The sequence below is a fragment of the Cygnus atratus genome, chromosome 9, assembly GCF_013377495.2.
Source record: "Cygnus atratus isolate AKBS03 ecotype Queensland, Australia chromosome 9, CAtr_DNAZoo_HiC_assembly, whole genome shotgun sequence".
Lineage (NCBI taxonomy): Eukaryota > Metazoa > Chordata > Aves > Anseriformes > Anatidae > Cygnus > Cygnus atratus.
In genome coordinates, this window is record NC_066370.1 from 7,330,672 (window position 1) to 7,350,655 (window position 19,984).

The 19,984-nt window shown below is 37.1% G+C and overlaps 1 protein-coding gene across 1 annotated transcript; it reads left to right on the forward strand.

Moving 5' to 3' along the window:
• The first annotated feature begins 361 nt into the window (after positions 1–361).
• RBP1 (retinol binding protein 1) lies at positions 362–19,169 on the forward strand. The gene is made up of 4 exons (XM_035544787.1): positions 362–434; positions 1,043–1,221; positions 15,781–15,882; positions 19,116–19,169. Exons 1-4 carry the CDS (start codon positions 362–364, stop codon positions 19,167–19,169), a joined length of 408 nt encoding a protein of 135 aa, XP_035400680.1.
• Positions 19,170–19,984: the final 815 nt, after the last annotated feature.

The window sequence follows — 19,984 nt, forward strand, 5'->3', positions numbered from 1 at the left end:
AAGCCATTTAAAAGATCTTATTTTTGAGTAGCTTGAAAATTGAAGAGTTAATGTAGTTAAAATGGATCTCCAGATAATCAGTGGCCTTACAGAAGCTATTGGGAAGATGAATGTTTCATTCTGTTTAAATCAAGTTATCGTGGTGTCATTAGAAATCTCAGAGGTTCAGCCTTGTGGAAGGATTTAACGGCAACACTTCAACAATAATCGGATTAGAAGGACTTGCATAGCTACATGGTCTAAAAAAACAGATAAAAGAAGCCAGAGTTCAAACTTGCCACAAAGAAAGGCATTGAGCTGTGAGGTGCAGAATCAACACACTGTTCTGAGACTTTGATTTCGACAATTACACAAAGTAGGGATGCCTGCAGATTTCAATGGTTACTGGAAAATGATCAGCAATGACAATTTTGAGGAGTATCTGAAAGCACTGGGTAAGCTTCCTTTCGTGTTTCTTTGATAAATAATCAATAAATGCTACCCGTCTTAGTCTTGACATGAACCTATTTTTCCTTGTACAGTCATAAATCATTTTTGTGAGAAATAGTTTTTTCAGGAATACGCTGTAAGAATTGCTCTATGCAAAATTGTCTTAAGCAGTCTCTACTTTTTAACATCTTGATGATTAATTTTACAGTGATTAAACTATATAGCTGAAAGAGGTAAGTGGCAGATTTCAAACTTCAAACCCAACCATAACTTTAAAGTTTTATGTGTGCTACAGAGACAATAACGTACTTGATGCAATTCTGTGTGTTTACATTTGATGAAATATGCAAAATGCTAATAGTCCTATAGAAATACTGATACCCTCAGTAACTGTGAAATGCAAGTGGTGTTTTTTAGGGTTCCACACAACCAGCAAATCAAGACAAGCTTATTTAAGTTAAAAGAATTAGGCTATGGATTTTTCCTTTTAAGCAAGCTGACCTGAAAGATCTGGACATTTATTTATCCATGTTCATTTTAGTCCTCCCAAGAGCTACACGCCAGCTTTTGTGGTAGACTTTTCTGGATTAAAGTAACTCTTTTTCTTTTTCAGATGTAAATGTTGCTGTAAGAAAAATAGCAAACTTGCTAAAACCTGACAAAGAAATCCTTCAGAATGGGGATCATATGATCATTAAAACGCTAAGCACTTTTAGAAACTACATCATGGAATTTGATGTAGGGAAGGAGTTTGAGGAGGATTTAGCTGGGGTGGATGATCGCAAATGCATGGTAAGCATTAGAACTGTAACAACTGACTATTAAGACTATTAATAATCCAAGGCCTTGCACAGACAACATCTATAAGTCATTTTATGTGGCTGTTCCTAAAATTATTCCTGTGACTTTTTTCAGTGAATTAATAGTAATTTCAATTAAATGTTACTCAATTATGCGGGGATATCTGTTGGACAGAAAAATGTTTACATTTGAGTTTTCAGAATCTCTTGATGGACTAATGTTTTACAGTACAAGAACAACTGCAGGTCTAGGTGCTCTTCCCCATGTGCAACAATGGCCAAGTGTTTAGAAACCTGCTGCTTTTCTTATTCTTGTTTTTGTGCTCCTTCCTTCCTGTGTGTATTTGGTAGAGCGGATGCACTAATTAGCCTTCTGGAACAAGTCTTTGTAGTCAATAAGCAAACACCAAGAACTCTGCCTTATGAGCTCTTTTTGCTTGCCAGAAAGACAGTGTTTTCTAACTTATGACCGATAAATACCAATTAACAGACAAAACTTGAGAATACAAAGTTCTTTAGGTGAATATATCTGGACATTTTCTTTCTTGTTAGTTCAAGAGCATGATGCCTGCAATATCCCACAGTGAAGAAGTTGATAAGCAAAAGAAAATTATTTCAGGAGAGACTATAGAGGAGTAATTATATAAAATGGAATTAATAGGTTTCCATTTGTAGATAGATACTGCCATTTACAAAGTACTGTTCTCTAATATTAGGGTATATAAATTTACTTTTGCTCTGGTAATAGTAATACAGGAAATGAAGGATCCCGAAGACCAGGAAAAAAAACACTAATCAGCAAGCAAGGACCTCAGCTAATCCCTCTTATCTCCTTGTTAGAGAAGGTAGAAACATGATAGAGTACAGAATACAAAAGTCACAAAAGGGAGAATCAAAGTATATTTTTGTAAAGGAAAGTGGCGTAATGTCATAATGCATGTTTGATTACTGGAAAGTTCTTCGCCAGGGTGATGAGGTCCAGATCCACCAATTATGAGCCTAAGGAAAGATTTAAGTGGCTAAAGTACTGTCAAAGATAGCAATGTTCAAGTCCTCTACCAAGTGCTAAAAATGTCTGAGTCCTCGGTGTTTACTTCAGCAAACTGCTGGTTTGTGTGTGTACAGAACTGTCTCCAGCTAAGCATTATCTATACTTAAATACCATTGAACTCCAGACTAAAACATCCTCTACTTGCCAGAGTGAAGTAATTGTGCTAGCATATACCTGCAATGAGTTCTCACAAACTGTGTCAGACAACTGGTGTGCTGAAAAAGCTGATTCAGAAGACATGAAAATGTGGCCCTTGACCAGCCATGCTTTTGAAATGCTGAACAAATGTAGCACAACTTCCGGTTCACTGAAAAATACCCTAAACACTTCAATATTTGTAACAGGTCAATATTCTTTACACTGTGTTGCTAAATTGAGTGATGGGGAAGAATTCAAAGTGTTGAATCAGAAAGAAGAAAATAGAGACCATTCTAGTCACTACAGCAGGTATTAGATTTGGAGTGGAACCGAGATCACCCTGCTTCGAAGTGTTGCTTGAACAATTTATCTATTGATTGTTCAGTGCAAAATCACTCAGCCTTGGAAAGAGGAGGTAGCAGCATCTTCTTGCCTTTTCAAAAAAAAAAAAAAACAGAAAACAAGGTGTGGTCTTGCTAACCCTGTTTGTTTCTTTGTTAGGAATAACGTGGGCATATAACTTCACTAAAGCTTTCAGAAGTCTTCAGTATCTCTTTATGACCTCCCACAACATAAGCAGATACCAACTGCAGCCCTAAAACTAAGGTCACTCTTAGTGACTGTTGCCTTGTAGCAATGTATCATACTTTATAGTTCAATTTTCTGGCTAAAGATTTATTTTCTGGAAACGCTGTGGTTTCATCAAGAGGAAAACAGTACAAGAAGCTGTTTTTGGGAAGCCACTTCAGTGTAAATCTGATAACAGTAATGTCAGGCAAGGTTTGCAGTTTTAAGTAATGAAATAACTCCAATGGGCTGGAAGCCTTGTTAAGGAAGGGTCATGGAGGGGATGCAAGAGATACTGGAATGCTCCCTGACTGGTGTTATGAGGAAAGCCGCCATAAAAGCGAAGGTTGAATGTGATTCTTCATGTTTCATTTCTTCATCCGTAGCTTGTGAAACTGAACACCATAAATGGCTTAATCATTAATACTCAATTTGTCTAATGGGAGAGATTATGAATTATTTATTTTTATCTATATTATGAACTGAGCAGACCACTGGGCAAGTTCTCTCCTCGCTATCCTGCTGTTCTTCCAAGAAGCTCAACGCATTAGAAGTACAAAGTAACATGGATAAGACAAATTACACATTAAACATTAGTTTTATAAAGCAGAGCAATCATCATGAGACTAGTAAAAATATCCTTAGAAATCATTCATGGATTGTGTTTCTTTTAATGAAGAATACATTTTAAGAGTCATTAACTAGAGTTAACATCAGTAAAGATAATATTAGCACAGTGAAGAGGTTAGATCTTGTGTGTAATTCACTGAAACTTTGTTCACCTTTCAGTTGTAAAATACATCTTTGAGTCTGTCAGGGTACAGTATAATTACAATAAATCCACATCAATAGTCTATGATGAGTAAAGGCTAAAAAGTTTTGCTGGTTCTAATTTTAGAAGAAAGTTGAAGTTATAACAGTAGGGATTAATACTCCTGTGATGGTATAGGATTCCTCCTTGATTTCACTTTGGATTATTCTTTTTCCTTATTATAGTTGGTCGCTGCTGGAAACCTCTGAACTTGGGACAGCGAGTTAATTCAGCTGGATAAACCTTAGCAGATTCAGTTGTTTTATTTTGTTTTTACCTTTAACTGTTGCTTTTTTTCTGACACGCATTTTTAGGTGATTCCATTTTCTTAAGGAATATAGATAACATCAGTTGGTGATACCAGCTCCTTTACAGTTTTATTTCTCTTGGGAAGTGAAAACTTGCTTCTTTAGAACTTAGATTTTCTCTGTTTTGTAAAACCAAAGATTAGGATAGTTGACCATATAGGAGAGAGCACTGATGACAGCGCAAGGTGCTGCCAAAAGGCAGTTGATATTCCATGGGTTCCAAGCACTACTGAAACTGTGTGTGGGGCATGCTGCAGCACAGCCTTGTCTCTTAGGAAATGCAGACAAGACGTATTGCTCCTTATGCTATCATGCTTTTCCCTAGAGATTTTATCTCCTAGGTAGAAGTCAGAGTTTCTCTGTTTGGCACTTTCATGAAAGATGTGTTTCTGCACGTTTAATCATTATACTTAAGGGTTGTTAAAACTTTTGACAGTTTGAACTACAAAGATAAAATGGAAGTTTGCTTACTCAGGAGCATCTTCTATTCTTTGCAGACATTACAAGGTGCAAATTACAATGTGTAGAAAGAAGGCCAGAACACTAATACTGTATCACATTATTTCTCATATGATGTGATATTTGAATTGGACCGTGTGCTAAAGTTTCCACTACTTTGAAGAGTTTGGTTTTGGTTTTAATTGGTAACATACATCAGGTGTTAGTGTACAAAGACAGAAATTTGAAGTTTATATATGACTTAGGTATTGCCTGAACTGAGTATTTCACTGTACTATCTTCATTCTCAGTGAATCTTCAGCCCCATCGTGAAACTTCCTCATTTTAAAGATAAATTCCATAGTCTCTAGTTAAGATTAATTTAGCCAGCATCTTAGCTATTACACTAACCATAAAACCTTGTTTCAAGCATGTGAACTTTACTGTGGAAAAATTTTGCTGTGCACCAAAGAGGCAAAACCTTATTGAAACAATAATTAGTTGATAACTATCTCCAAAAGCATGTCCCGTTCATCCTCAGATAATTTTACCTCCCTTTCTCACAGTCAGTAATAAACAGCGAAGCCGAGGAGATACCTACAATGTAAAATATGTTAACAATAAATGTGAGAATGGGGAAGGATCTGACATGAAACAAAAAAGCTAACTTTTTTCCCCTTCACAGCGTATTTGTTTGGCATGTCAGTCAAAAGTAGAGTGGGTGAGAAGTGGGAGGATTTGGAATTCACTTAACAGATCTATCATACATGTTACCATGTGGAATAATTTCCTGAAAGTATATAGTCATTTAATGTTTAGACAGCCTCATAAGGATTGTCCACAGGCATCTGACCAACCATTCTGTCAGTTGCATGTGCCATATCCTAGTGAAAAGTGTTACCTTGAGGCAGGCTCTTTGAGACTGATCATGGCTCTGTTTTAAACGATAAACATGCCTGATGTGAAACTGATTCCTGTCTAGTTTATATTCAGGGAAAACACAATAAAGTTTAATTGTTCTGGGTATAATTTGATTTATGCTGCTGCAAGGTCAGAGTAAAGCCCTATTATAAAATTACATGGCTCCTTAAACTTTTTTAACCGTTATTTAGGCAGGGTTCCTCTGTTCCACAAATGGAATTCACAGCTGTTAATCTAGTTTAGAATAGGTATTGGAATGATTACTTTGCTGTCAAAAAAGCAATCACCAGTGATACTTGGAATTTCAGTAGGGATCCTCAACAGGATGAGAAGACTCAAAATGAGTCGTCTTTCTAGTAAGATGCAAGATCAGCAGTGTATGTCTTTACTTGATCCCTCTGATTCAAATCCTTGGTTTCTTTACCTCTTCAAATGCTTTCATTTTCTTTCTAAAAATTACTTGTTTATTGATTTGGGTTTGTGTTTTCTCATATACTATATTGGAAAAAGCATTGTTCTAGAATGATTATTGATGGGAGATGTGTTTATGTGATTGCCTGTATTTGTGTGTATATATATACACTATTTTTCACTCAAATCTACTGCTCCCTCTATCTGCAGAAATGTAAATTCACCAGTTGCTTATTGAAATAATCTCTGACTTCTTGTGATTTTAATTCAAAGGAAGTAGTCTTCATGTAGTTTTGTATTGATACTCCTGACGTTTTACAAACTACTGTTTCCAGGTGAGGAAGAATGGTTCTCCAGTCAACCAGAGAACAAAGTTCCACTCTTGGATCTGTCTCTGGCTCTCTGAAACTCTGGTTCATTCGCTCCCTGTGCCTCAGTAATGAGGAGTTATTCCCTTTTTTTTGTCTTGCTTGTTTTGTTGGTTTTGTGTTTTTGTGATGTTTTTTGTTTTTTCCCACATTACTTGGCCTTTTGGCATTATTGCTTATTATCCGTAAGTAATACATTCAGCACATTTGCACAATGATGTCAGATGAGATCTCTAGAACATTTTGTCATATGCATTAAGATATCATTAACTTCACAGTCTGCAGTTCTGCATTCCTAACAAATACCTGAGACTAACCAACAGTTTGAGCTAGTTACTCAAAAACCACTGCTAACGTTCTGAAAGTGTTGTGGGCAAGGAGGTTTTGGATGGGCATAGTATTTCAGCTTTGTGTGCATCCAGAAAAGTTCAGAGAATGATGAATGCAGTGTGTGCAATCACAAAGAATCAGGTGAAAACTTGAAAACCCAACTTATCAAATTGGATTTTGAATGACAAACCATTAGTGTTATGTACAATTGCATCTTGCTAAATTTACAGAGGGTAATTCAATTATACACATCAAATTACACGGTGAATGTCTTAGAATTGATTCTGATCCTTGCACAAAGTGAATTGGATTTATTGTTTTGTACTTTTTTCTGATGTAGGATATAAGCAAGTCATCCTATTTTTGTATAGATTCTTACAATTTTATTTCGGTAAGAAAAAAGATTACCATTCCTAAGAAATAAAACTTGATGTACTATCCAGAATACTTATTCTATATTCTTCACATGTTGTCACCTGTGTAGCCTGGAGCCTGGCATATGTCTCCAGTCATTGCCGTCCCTCATTGTTCTTATGAGCAAGAATTCAAAATAACATTTAGAACAACAGCGTTCAACGTTTTAAGACCCTCTGCTACAGCAGCTTACTCTTTGATCTAAAAGTTGTCATTACAATTCTGTTTGCTAGCAATGGAGATGGTGACAATCACAGAAGCAAAACACTGCTTCTAGAAGTGTCTGATTTTTTGACTACAGTGAACTTCAGTAAGCTTATCAGTCAGGTACAGAATGCCCGCATTATAACCAGCTTGTCTTTCAGTAATGATCTGAGCAAGTTCAGAATGGCATAGGCATATTTCAGAGTTTTCAGCCATATTTCAGGCTCACACTCAACTTGCTGTCAACCACAACCCCCAGATCCCTGTCTGCGGGGCTGCTCTCCAGCATCTCGTTGCCCAGTCTGTATGTATAGCCAGGGTTGCCCTGTCACAGGTGCAGGACCTGGCACTTGCTTGTGTTAAACTTCATGCAGTTGGTGATCGCCCAGCTCTCCAGTCTGTCCAGATCTCTCTGCAAGGCCTTTCCACCCTCATCCAAGGCCACAACTCCTCCAAGTTTGGTGTCGTCAGCAAATTTGCTCAAAACACCTTCTAGTCCTACATCCAAATCATTTATAAAAACATTGAGGACTGGCCCTAACATGGAGCCTTGAGGGACCCCACTAGTGACCATCCGCCAGCCAGATGTGGCCCCATTTACCACAACCCTTTGAGCCCTGCCCATCAGCCAATTGCTCACCCATCGCATGATGTTTTTGTTTAGCTGTATGCTGGACGTTCTGTCCAGTAGGATCCTATGGGAAACCGTGTCAAAAGCTTTGCTGAAGTCCAGGAAGATCACATCAGCTGGTTTCCCTTGATCGACTAGATGGGTGATCTTATCATAAAAGGAAATCAAATTTGTTAGGCAGGACCTACCCCTCATGAACCCATGTTGGCTGGGACCAATGACTGCATTGTCCCCCGGGTGCGCTTCAATAACTTCAAGGGTCACCCTCTCCATAATTTTACCAGGCACTGATGTGAGACTGACAGGCCTGTAATTGCTAGGGTCTTCTTTCTTACCCTTCTTGAAAATTGGCACAACATTTACCAGCTTCCAGTCCAATGGGACCTCTCCAGCTTCCCAAGATCATTGAAAAATAATTGAGAGAGGTCCCGCGATGACATCAGCCAGCTCTTTAAGCACCCTGGGATGAATCCCATCTGGACCTATGGACTTGTATGGATCCAGGTGGAGCAGCAAATCCCCCACACGTTCAGGGTCGGTTGGGAGTTTGTCATTCCCACCGTCATGGTCCTCCAGCTCAGGGCACCCGGGGTCCCGAAGCCCATCATCAGTGTTGAAGACAGAGGTGAAGAAGGCGTTAAATGTCTCTGCTTTGCCTATGTCATTGTCTGTGAGGAGACCTTACCCGTCTAGTAGCGGACCTATGTTTTCTTTGGTTCTCCTTTTTCTGTTCACATATCTAAAAAACCCTTTTTTATTGTCTCCCACAGACATGGCCAGCTTCAACTCTAGTTGGGCTTTGGCCACATGAATTTTCTCCCTACAAACACAAACAGCATCCCTGTATTCCTTCGTCGTTGCCTGACCCTCCTTCCAGCAGCCGTATACTTTCTTTTTTCGCCTAAGCTCCAGCAGAAGTTCCCTGGTCAGCCAGGCTGGCCTTCTGCCCCGCCTGCCTGACTTCCGATATTTTGGAATCGCCTGATCTTGAGCTGTTAGGAGACAGTGCTTAAAGATTGACCAGCACTGATGGACACCAGTGCCTTCAAAAGCAGTTTCCCAGGGGACCTTGCTGACTAGTTCCCTGAGCAGCCTGAAGTCTGCTTTCCCCATATGCAGGGCTGAAGTTTTGGTGGCAGTTTTCCTTCTGTCACCGTAAATTCTAAACTCAACCACTTCATGGTCACTATGACCGAGACGGCTGCCAATTGCCACGTCTCCCACAAGACCCTCTCTGTTCTCCAGCAACAGATCTAGGAGGGCACCTTTCCTAGTTGGCTCCCTTAGCACCAGCACCAAGAAGTTATCATGAAGTTATAAGGTTAGATTTATAGGTGCTTCTACAGGGTTGAACTGAAGTTGTTATGGTAAGGAATGATCAGTACAGTCTTTACCATCCTCCCTAGCTAAAGGATAGCTAAATATGTATAGCCTTTGTCCAACAACAGTATCTTGAGATGATGTGCAGGAATCCTACCACTAATTTTTCTGTTGGTGAATGTTTGCTAGATAGTTTCCTATAGAAGAGACATAATTAGTCCACAGATTTTCTGTTTAGAGGCTTGGCTCTTTGGGAAACACCACGTTGAACCCTTATTTCTGTTGGATCTTTTAAAACTATGATAATTTTGTATCTCTATTTTCAATACTACTAGAATAACTTCTGTTAAATTTTGAAAAGAGTCTGGAATGTGTGGAATGGTTATGAACAGCATAAGCAATCAGTAAGTTTTTTTCAATAGAATAAATGATCATGGCTAATAAGAAATGCTTCTGTAGTTTGTATATGATTTTTTTCAGATGGCAATGCTGCTTTTTTAGCTGTTTATCTGTATCATCCTAAGCTGTTTTTATGTTAACAAGAAAATTGGATGCCTTCTTAATATTATTAAAATAAGTTATGAGAAGTAGTGAGATGTAGGCCATTTATATTTCTGAATCAAATTTTAAGATCATATAGATTTTCAAAGGATTTATACTTTACAACCAATTGACCATGTAAATTGATAATGTCTTGTGAAAATAAGCAGTATTTCCATTTGAGTTCTTAACTATGATAGTGACCTCATAGGAAGGCACTTATTTTTTCCAGTATAGTGCCACCTTCTTCTCAGATATGGTATCTCAGAGCCCAAACACTGTCAAGAATCAGGACAGTTTAAAAAAATATAAAAAATAAAAAAATAAAACCACCAAACATATTACTGGGCCACTAGGAAAGATGAAGAGGCCTTTTCCTAATGGATTCCTAATTGATTTCCTAATTGGTTCTCATTGTTTCAGTGCCTGATACATCTCCATGACTGTATCTTCCAGGATTTTTCATTCAACGTCTGTAGTGTGGTAGTTCACACGTTAACAGAGCTGTTATAGCACATGTAGGGAGCAAAGAAAGTACCTAATTTATGGAGACTTGCTTCAAAAGTTTGTGAAAACAATGGACAGCTGAAGTAAACATAAATTAGAAAGTCTACTTTGAAAAAGTAATTATAAGAAAACGGGGGACTTCTTTAAGTAGACTTACAAAGTAGATTGAATGTCTTTATGGTAAGTTTACTTTTTCAGCTCTGGAATGTCTAAACTTTTCTGGGTAGATAATCTCGTTTAACTTGGGTTTCATTGAAAAATTACCTATATTTTTCATTCCCTTGTTTGATTTTCTACATGTTCCCAGTATTCTTGGATCCAACTTTTCTTAGAAATAAACTTATTTACCTAATTTCAATTGTGGAGTTGGAAGATAAACAGAAAAATATGAGTGCGAGATCAAGTATATTTTTTGCTTGAATGTGCTCTTTTCTCAATAGTTTAACAATCTGTCAGCAACCTGCAGATACTGACTTGATGTGATAAAATGAGTTACAGCCTGGAGAGATGACAAACTCTGAACGTGTTTGTAGCCCTCCCGTTAGCAGTGTGCAGCATGCCTCCAACACAGAAAGTCACAGGTAGTGACTATGACCTTACTGAATGCACTTTCACCATTATATTTTATTGTTTTTGTTACCAACATTATTTTATTCCATCAGCACTTCAGTTGATGAAAAATTCCCCCTGAAAACTACTTATCAGATGTTTTTATATCACTTTGATACTTAGTTCAGATGTAAATACTTTATCTTGAGCATCTAATAAATATCTAGGATATATAGCCATGTTTGACAAAAAATACTAGAATATTTTCTTTGGTGTTACTTAAAAGCATAATACAGGACACAGCTCGAACTGGATTTTCCTGTGTCATCTGACCTAAACAATTACTTTTCATTGTTTGATCTTTCTTAAATCATAATTGCAGTTGTAAATGACTAGTTATTCTCATAAACACAGAATTACTGGATTGAGAAGGAGCATGGCCTGTGTCATGCAGTTGTAGGGCACTGCGGTCATTTGCTGCACCATAATATAGAGACAGCACTGTGAAGAGTAGAAGAAAAATAGAACTTGTACAGCTGTGTTTCTCCTGAAGATAGAAAATCAGTAACACATTTTTGATGAAGGGTGGTAGCTGCAATACATATTTGTAAATGCAGTGTGTCACAAATCTATGTAGCATCAGCAAAAATATGCTCATGGACTACTTTAAAAAAATATTATAGTTCATTCATCTGTAAAATGCATTAGGTATCTTCAGCTGTATAGCACACAACACCAACAAGTACATTAGGAACTGCTAACGTGGGAATCAGAAACATTCTGCAGCGCCAGCATCAAATGTTCTTGCAATTAGACCTAACTGGAAGTGCAAAGTTTTCTGATAAATTAGTTTGTTTTATGAGTATTTCAGTAAATTACAAGAGTCAATATCTCTGTCTGTGGGTCAGTATGATTTACCTCTAGAAGCTGGAAGTAATATCTACTGTAATTCTGCAGGACTTCACTACTGTTACTGCAACTAGAGAAAATGCAAATACATGCTTGATAGATTTGTTTTATTTTTTCTAAATATTTCATTTAATAAATCTACTTTGTCTCATAATTGAAAACAGTAATGAGAGTACTTTAATTTTCATTTATTCTACTTTTTATTTCCAGGAATACAGTGTTGTTACGCACATATACTGAAATCTGCATAAATCACTAACAGAAGTATGTGAGGGGCCAGGTAATAAAAGGAAAATACCTAAGTGCACAAAAATAGTGTAAGACCATATAAATCATGTAATAAAACTAAAGAAAATTTAAATATTTACTGTATTCTCAGGCTTCAAAGATGATAATATAATTAGTGAATTCAGTGTAATTCTTTTTTTGTAAAGTAATCCGTCTCTACCTAGCGGTGCTCAGGCAGAAATACCATCAATCTTTGGGACCACTGGTATTATATTGGCCTCTTCCCTCTCCTTCTTAACTACAATGTTTAATCCAGCGGAACCTCAGATAATTGCCTTGGTTTGTCATCCTCACCTCCCATATAAGCTCCATTATTATACCTCAAGAGTATATAACCAAGTACATAATCCCAAAGAGGTGCAGTATTGTTGGTTAGAATTTTTGAGACAAGTTAAATTGAGGCAAGGCCCACTTTATCTTTTGTTAACTTTCCTTGTATTCCTTCAGTACTTTTTATCACACTGTCCACTAATCACATTAATCACCATTTTCTGTTGAAGTTGCCTACAGAATTACATCTATTTCACTTAGTGTGTATTCGTCTTAAGTTTAAGTTTGATCAGGCAGTAAGAGACTCAAGAACATACGTAAGAAACCCTTGATCAATATTCTCCTTTAATTACTGCATGGTGCTAGTGTTCATATAGCTCAGTGAAATGATATACTGACTAATGACACATGATACATTTCTAACACTCTCTTTCACACTGTCCATCTTTTGGAAATGCAAGGGAAAAGATCAGTCTGGAAGAATAAAGCTTTAAAAAAAATATCGGCACAGTACAGTTTTTCAAGGCAGATGTTATATCTAAGGGAATTCAAGCACTGCCTGTTGGGAGATTTTGATTGCCTACAGTATCTCCCCACCATTTTTTCTTCTCTTCAAGACATTTATTTTTTTTTCTTTCTGTTGCCAATATACTGTGGTTAGGTTAACACAAAAATGTAAGGGGTCTTTCTGGAGAAAGTGAAAAATGGTAAGGAAGACATAAATAGTTCATTTTCTCACTTAAGGTATGAAGCATTAGCAGTTATGAACCCAAAAGATAACCTATGTTTTTGAAGCTACAGTATTTCTCCCAGTCAGTAGTCACTGAACAGATATTCTGTATACACAAGGAAAGGAGAGTGTATCCACCAAATGGTAAACTCTAAATCATTGCTCTTACATACAATAAAAGGGCCAATATTTACCAAAATTTGTCCTACAATGGTATTTTTAGAATGTTGTTATTATGTTCTGACTCAAATATTTGGAAATGCTTTAAGGCAAGCTTTGCTGTATCTTGGCTGTTGGTAAAGAGTGGGCTATTAGCCGCACATACACCAGCTGTAGCAATTCCATCCTCTGTGTGTCTCTATAGAGATATTTGGAATTGAAGAACTTATTGTTCTCTTGGATTTGAGTTAAAAGGGGAACTTCTGTCTTTTGTATTATTCGGGTCTTCTATTATTTCAGACATTAGAGTTTGACCTAAAGAAAGAAAAGATAAAAATGCTACTGATTAATCTTACTGTCATAAAATGGTTGTTTTTGCTAACAAAGAGAGAATGTTATGTTCTCTAGCAATACATTCTGTCCTTTATAACCTTCATAGCAAAAGAGCCACATACAAAAATCAGAAAGTGTATGGTTAACTCACATCCCTTCAGTATTTATATGCCTGAAAGGGAGGGCAGAGGATGACAACTGGGAATTCTGATAAAACAGCTTGGTTAACAGTCTGTGATATTTTACTCTTTGTGGCTGTCACCAAGTCACTAAAAGCGATATCTAATCTTGATTGAAAAAACAAAATGCAAGAGAAAAAAAGTGTTGTTTCCTGAGATGAAACAATTTTTAAAACCCTTAGAGGCTGAAAAAGTTAACATTTCTTTGTGTTGCTACAAACGTTTATTGCCCCCAAGTGTACTAGGCCAGTGAAGTATTATTAGGACTAGTAACTTCCAGAGCTAACTTTGCATGTTAGTAGTGCTAGTAAAGTTCTTATTTTATCATGGTATATTGCCTGTGAATTCACATATAAACCTATGAAATTAAACTTTACAGGTAATCTAATGACTCAGCTATGCTGAGCTAGTGCTCAAGGGATAGAAATAAGTACTGTTACTAAGCAAAGCTACACATACAACTGATTTATTCCACAGTATCCCTTTCATCTGTAGGTCACTGGTAAAAATAACCTTCACTTTCTGATATAGTAATGACACAGAATCATCAGAAAGTCTTAGGTGTTAACTAGTGTTATTTGTTACCGTCCACTTTCCAAATGGACATGCATAGAATCAAAACAGATATGGAAGAGGATATAAACTATGACGATCACATTAACTCTCTTAAATACAGCTTCGCCACAATGTGTTGTCCCTTCCTGCATGAGCGTTTTAAACATTAAAAGAAGATAGCATTTTTTAAAAATGTTATCTACTACTAGGTTTAAATACATTATTTTACAGGAGAAACAGAACAACTTGCCAATGCATTCTACAAACAAGAGATTTTTAGCAAGGACAAATGAGTCTGTCTTTAAGAAACCCCATGTGGTGCAGACATACTGTATAGGAGTACTAATAATGCCTTTCTTATGATTATCTATGCTGGCACTCTTTCTAGCGATTCATTTTCCATGCTTGTTTAGTCTAAAGCTTCCCATGGGTGGAGACTGCTGGCTGTACTCATTTATAGATGGTGGCTCTCATGGTTATCATTTAAGAATTAATTGTTTGTGACATACACAAATAAATAGCATTGCACAGTTCTTGAATGCTGAACTTTTAATTCCCAGAATAACAAATGTAGACTGACTTTTCTTAAAAATCAAACAGGATATCTTCTCTCCATATTTGCCTGCTTACACAGGTACTGGCCTGAAGACTTTCACAAGGTAGACAGTAATTCTGTAGTTAGTCCTCAGATTCACTTCACACAAGCTGATTTAAAAGCAGTGTGCTAATATTGATGCTCAACTATCCTAAGTTTTTGCAGCACCAAAACTTGCATTACAAATTGCCACTGCTCTTGCCCTCACTTCTTAAAAAAATTTACAGAATATTGCTCTCTTTATTTTAAGCAGGGGTGAAATCAAATTGTTACTAAATACTAACCGCAGCAACAAGCTGAAGGATGCACCCTCATACATTTAAGTATTTTTATTAATCAATAACTCAGGGCAGCACAGGTGTTCACAAAAGTGCTGTGCTGAATCTTGCAACACCTTACTCTTACTCTGCCAAACCTGGCTCAAGTAGTTCTCCAGCTACTGTTAGGCAAAGCAGGATGATGGCAAAGTTATCAATTTACTGATACTTCCAAATCACTCTGCTCTATCACGGATGACAAATTAAGACATGGGGGAGAAATATATATATATACACACATATATAAAAAAACTCAGTAAAAGCCTTTCTTGTACATCCCTAGCTGCCAGTATGTGGGTATTATGTTCAGGTAGGGCAGCTGGACAATCCTTTGTATGGTGGAAAGAAACTGAATCTCAGGTTTTTAGCTCCTCTTATAAATACAGCTGCACGTCCCTTTTGATGTTGTGTTTGTTGGCAAGGAGAAAGGAGTGCACTTTCACACAATGATTTTTATGTGTTTTTGTTTTTTTTTTCTTACAGTTAAAACAGTTTATCTCACCCTTCTGAGTTTTGACAGGCAGTTGGACAGCAACTTGCCATTTAAGCTCGTATCTTTTGTAATTAACCTAATTATTACAATGCCTTGCAATTATTCTTATGAAATTCATTAATCTTTTATTATAATGTAGAGTAGGTTTTCTTTAAGGAAACTAATCATAATATCAGGAAATGCTACAGCAACACTGAACATGCCTGTTTTGTTAGACCACAGTATCCTGGGAGGGAGATAAGCTTCTTTGTGTACAGAAAGGAGAAAAAGAAGATCGTGGCTGGACTCAGTGGATTGAAGGAGATGAAATGCACCTGGTAAGATCATGTAATAGGTTTCAAATGCCACCCTATTATTTATTCAAATGGCTAGGTGTAATGCAGCAAGCTGTGTGCTATATTTTCTTGTCTTTCTTTGACATAATTAAGTGTTGTTGCTGCGTTTGACTTCTTTCTAAAGCAATCATTTCATTTGGCACCATTATTCTTTTACGTCCCTTACAGAGATTGCCTCATTTCAATGCAGTACTCTTTCTGTGTTAACTGTCTGTCTGAACATAGCAGTTTGAAATGTTTACACTGAGGAAGACATTTATTGTACATTGTATGAAATACACAGTATGGGAACTTGTGAAAGTACACATCCAACAGTAAGCCATAAGGGGGAAATATACCATTGTTCTTTTAAAATAATTACAGGCTAGACTGCAGTATAGCCTGGAGAACTAAAACAGCAATTAAGTTTTCTGAAATGTCACGTTCTCTCAGATCACCATTTCTATCTTTTCTAAGTCAACAGGATTTGAAAGAAGATGTCTATTCTTTTCTTACACAGCTCTTCATAGTATCCTCACTCTCTCATCAGTGTGGGTAACATGAACTCTTCCTGCTGAGATAATAAAATCCAACTTCAATTTCATTCCACTGATCAGTACTATTAGCACACAGCATTTGAAATGAATGTTCTCTTTCAAATCAGTAACGGAGTTATAAATGAATCTTTGTGAAAGTTCCCAAAGCCCCTTATTACTACACACAAGTTTCAGGAATTAACTGGAAGTCCCAGAAAACAGTTTGGAAAAGGAATGTATGTGATAGACCTTGCCATCTGATACAGTGCAGGTAAATAGGGAAGTAACTTTATAGCTGCAGTCATGGTCTCAATGAAAGCAGAGGTGAACCAATGAAAAAGAGACTCCAGAATTTTCTGTGTATATACATTCCCTCTATCTGCACACAAACAGGCTACAGTAGTACCACACTGCCTCCCAAACTCATAACAGTCGGGGCTGTGACCCCAGGCAGCTGCCCTTTCAGGTTCTCTGCTGGCAAAGGGGTTGCAGTTAGCCACACACTGGCCTTGAAGCTCAATTTACTCCCTGCAGCACTCAACTCACATGAAGCAATCGCACTAGTTGCTCTTAGATTCTTTTGGCCTCTGTTTTGGCAAATCCTGGTCCCTGTCCCTTGACAGCTCTGCACTCATTCTCTCTTCCCACTTGCTGCCCCCAACACCAATTTCTTTAGCCCAGATTTCTGTATCCTTACTCTGATTCATGCTGTAGCCATGCAACCTGGCCATGGACCTCTAGGCCAGACCACTTTCTATGCTTGAACCTGTCAGGGGTTTTACTTTAGAAGTCATAAAATCAGATTCCATTGCTCACACATTGTTGTCTAGTGCCCTGAGGTACCCTGAGGTTACCTGACAGATCTGAGGCTGCTGCTTCAGAAGGCTGTGAAGAGTCCTGTCTCATACCTGCCAGCTTACATGGGCATCCCTGCACTAATTGGCACTTGTACAATTTACCATGATCTGTCTGTACACAGAAGTCAGTACAAAACTTACTTCATGCAAAGGAAGTACCCAAGTATTTTAGAGACCAGTCCCCAATATTTCAATTTTATCACTTTTTATATTTCATGAACTTCAAAAATGTCCTCTTTATTCCTCTGAATTCTCATTAATGTAACTCCATTAAACATTCAGTAAAAGAGTCCCATTTAGTATCTTATTTTTGACCAGCTAAGATTACTAGGTCCTGTACTCTTGAGAGTACTTTGGTACAACGGGCAGTTACCTCTAAAAAATTGATACTTCGATAGTTTTATGATCCTATTGAACTTTACACAATGAGCCAAGTGTTAATTTAATTCCTTCCACGGTTCTGTAGAAAGTAGTACCACATCCTTTAGTAGTTTATCGCCTCCTATTTTCACCATTTCATTCTATGGTCTGTACTTTGTAGTTCTTTTTCCTCTTTAGATTCTGTTTTATGTGAGTGACTTATTTGACCATTCTCAATTTCCTTTTGAGTTTTATTGCCATTTTCTATTGTATTGATTGCTTCTGCTCTGTAGGTTTTTATCACTGTCAGCAGATCTCTTAGCACTTACAGCACACTCTTTCTTCTGGGTTACCTATATATAAAGTGAACAAAACAGGTCCCAACTAAAATCACTGTATCAGTCTGCTTGTTTCATCAATTCACCATGAAGCGCTTTCTCTTGCTACAGGCTAGCAATATATGCCGATAAGGTTATTGATCCAGTGGAAGTTCTTCTTAATAAGTCATTTTATCAAAGTTCCCCATAAGAAAATGGGCATAACATTCCTGTTAACTTTGCTTCCCATTTCCTCAAAATATTTTGACAGCTTAATTAAAAGTCTTATCTTGAAACAGAAAGTACTACCCTACTTCTAGGTCATACATAATCTTTGTCTTTATGTCCCTTAGGAAGCCCCACCCATTTTCTTTTTGTAGCAAAACCGGTCAACACCTCCACAAATCCCCACAAAGACTGTGTGCAACTCTCAGGTCTAACTTCAACAGTTTCAGTAATAGAGAAGATTAAACTGCATCTTCAGTGAGGCTAGGGTGGACAACAGTTAGCCTCACAAATCAATGCCCAAGACATAAACATCAATGTACCTGCTTATGTGCAAGTAACTATGACCCGATGATTAGCAAGTAGAATTTTTTTTAAAACCTGTTGTGGACAGCATTAGGCATCCAGTATGGCCAAGTTCAGTCAAAACTCACTGCCATGCTGGGATTTATAGACCTAGCTCAACTCTTATGTATACAATTACATGTCCTTTCCTAGCTATGACTGCTGTGTTGCTAGACCGGGCTTTCAGCTGTTTTCTGGTTTTGTAGGTTTGAACTACCAATCATCAACATACAGACTCAGAATTTGTTATTCAAATCCATCCCCAAATAACTTGTTCATGTGTCTAAAATACGGAATGCTCATTTCAAAGACCTAAGCAGTTGCACACACAAATAGTGAATAATGCACCAGGAACACATTTGGCCCTTTAAACTCTGGGATCCCAAAATAACTTCTCTTATTCCACCTTTCTCCAGAAAGTAAACCCAAACCTGCTGGTTTCTTTTATGATTAAAAAATAGGCTAAAATATGTACAAGCTGTACAATCTAATTTGATAAGAAATTGCATACTCAAATTAAGCTGGACATACACGTGAATTTATAATGCATGTCCTATGTAAAAGTTGTATTTTTTTTAATTATTTTATCTTCCTAGGAAATAAGAGTGTGTGGAGTCAAGTGTAAGCAGGTCTTTAAGAAGGTACAGTGAGCCTGCTGCTGATACAGAAACGAAGAACAGTAGAATTTACAGACTTGCCACCAAATCTCCAAGCACAAATAATGACCATCAATGACAAGAGAGTAAACACAGAGATGAAGATTACATTAGAACAGTATAGTTGGAATAAAATATTTTTAACAAATTATTTTAAAGAAGTAATTGAAAATAAAACCCATTAAAGTTACTGAACATTTTAAATGGATGTGCACTGTATTTCTTGACTACACCAAAATGGAGGCTGTTTGGTATACAACAAGATACTTGTGAGCACATGCTTTACTTATAATGGGAATCACCCTTCCATAGCTTTAGCAAGGGACCTTAAGCTAGTCTTGTTTTCAGGTAATGAATTGTAGGGAAGTGAAAGAACTGCAGTATGTGGCTTATGGGAAATCCTGATCTCACTGAAGTCAGTGAGAATTTTAGCATCAGCTCCATTGGAACAATACTTCACTGAAAGTATTCTACCAAAAATGAAGGTCTGATTTCCCGAATTAAGTAAAGATATGGATCAGCAGTCTAGAAAAATAGCACTTACAGAACCATGGCCAAGGGGCAATTGCTTTCTAAATGCTTTAGCCAATGTCTGCCCGTTCTTTTTTTTTTTTAATTGATTTATTTATTTTTACATTCTGAAGAAACTAATAGTAAGATCACTGTTAGAAACTATATAATTGTACACATGCCAAACAAAAGGTATGACTAGCATTGCTTTCTATGGTATCATTTGCAGATTTTATTAGGACACATCATTGTGTTCATGTTCTTATGCAGCATATAGCAGAGCATTGGCCTAGCAGTTT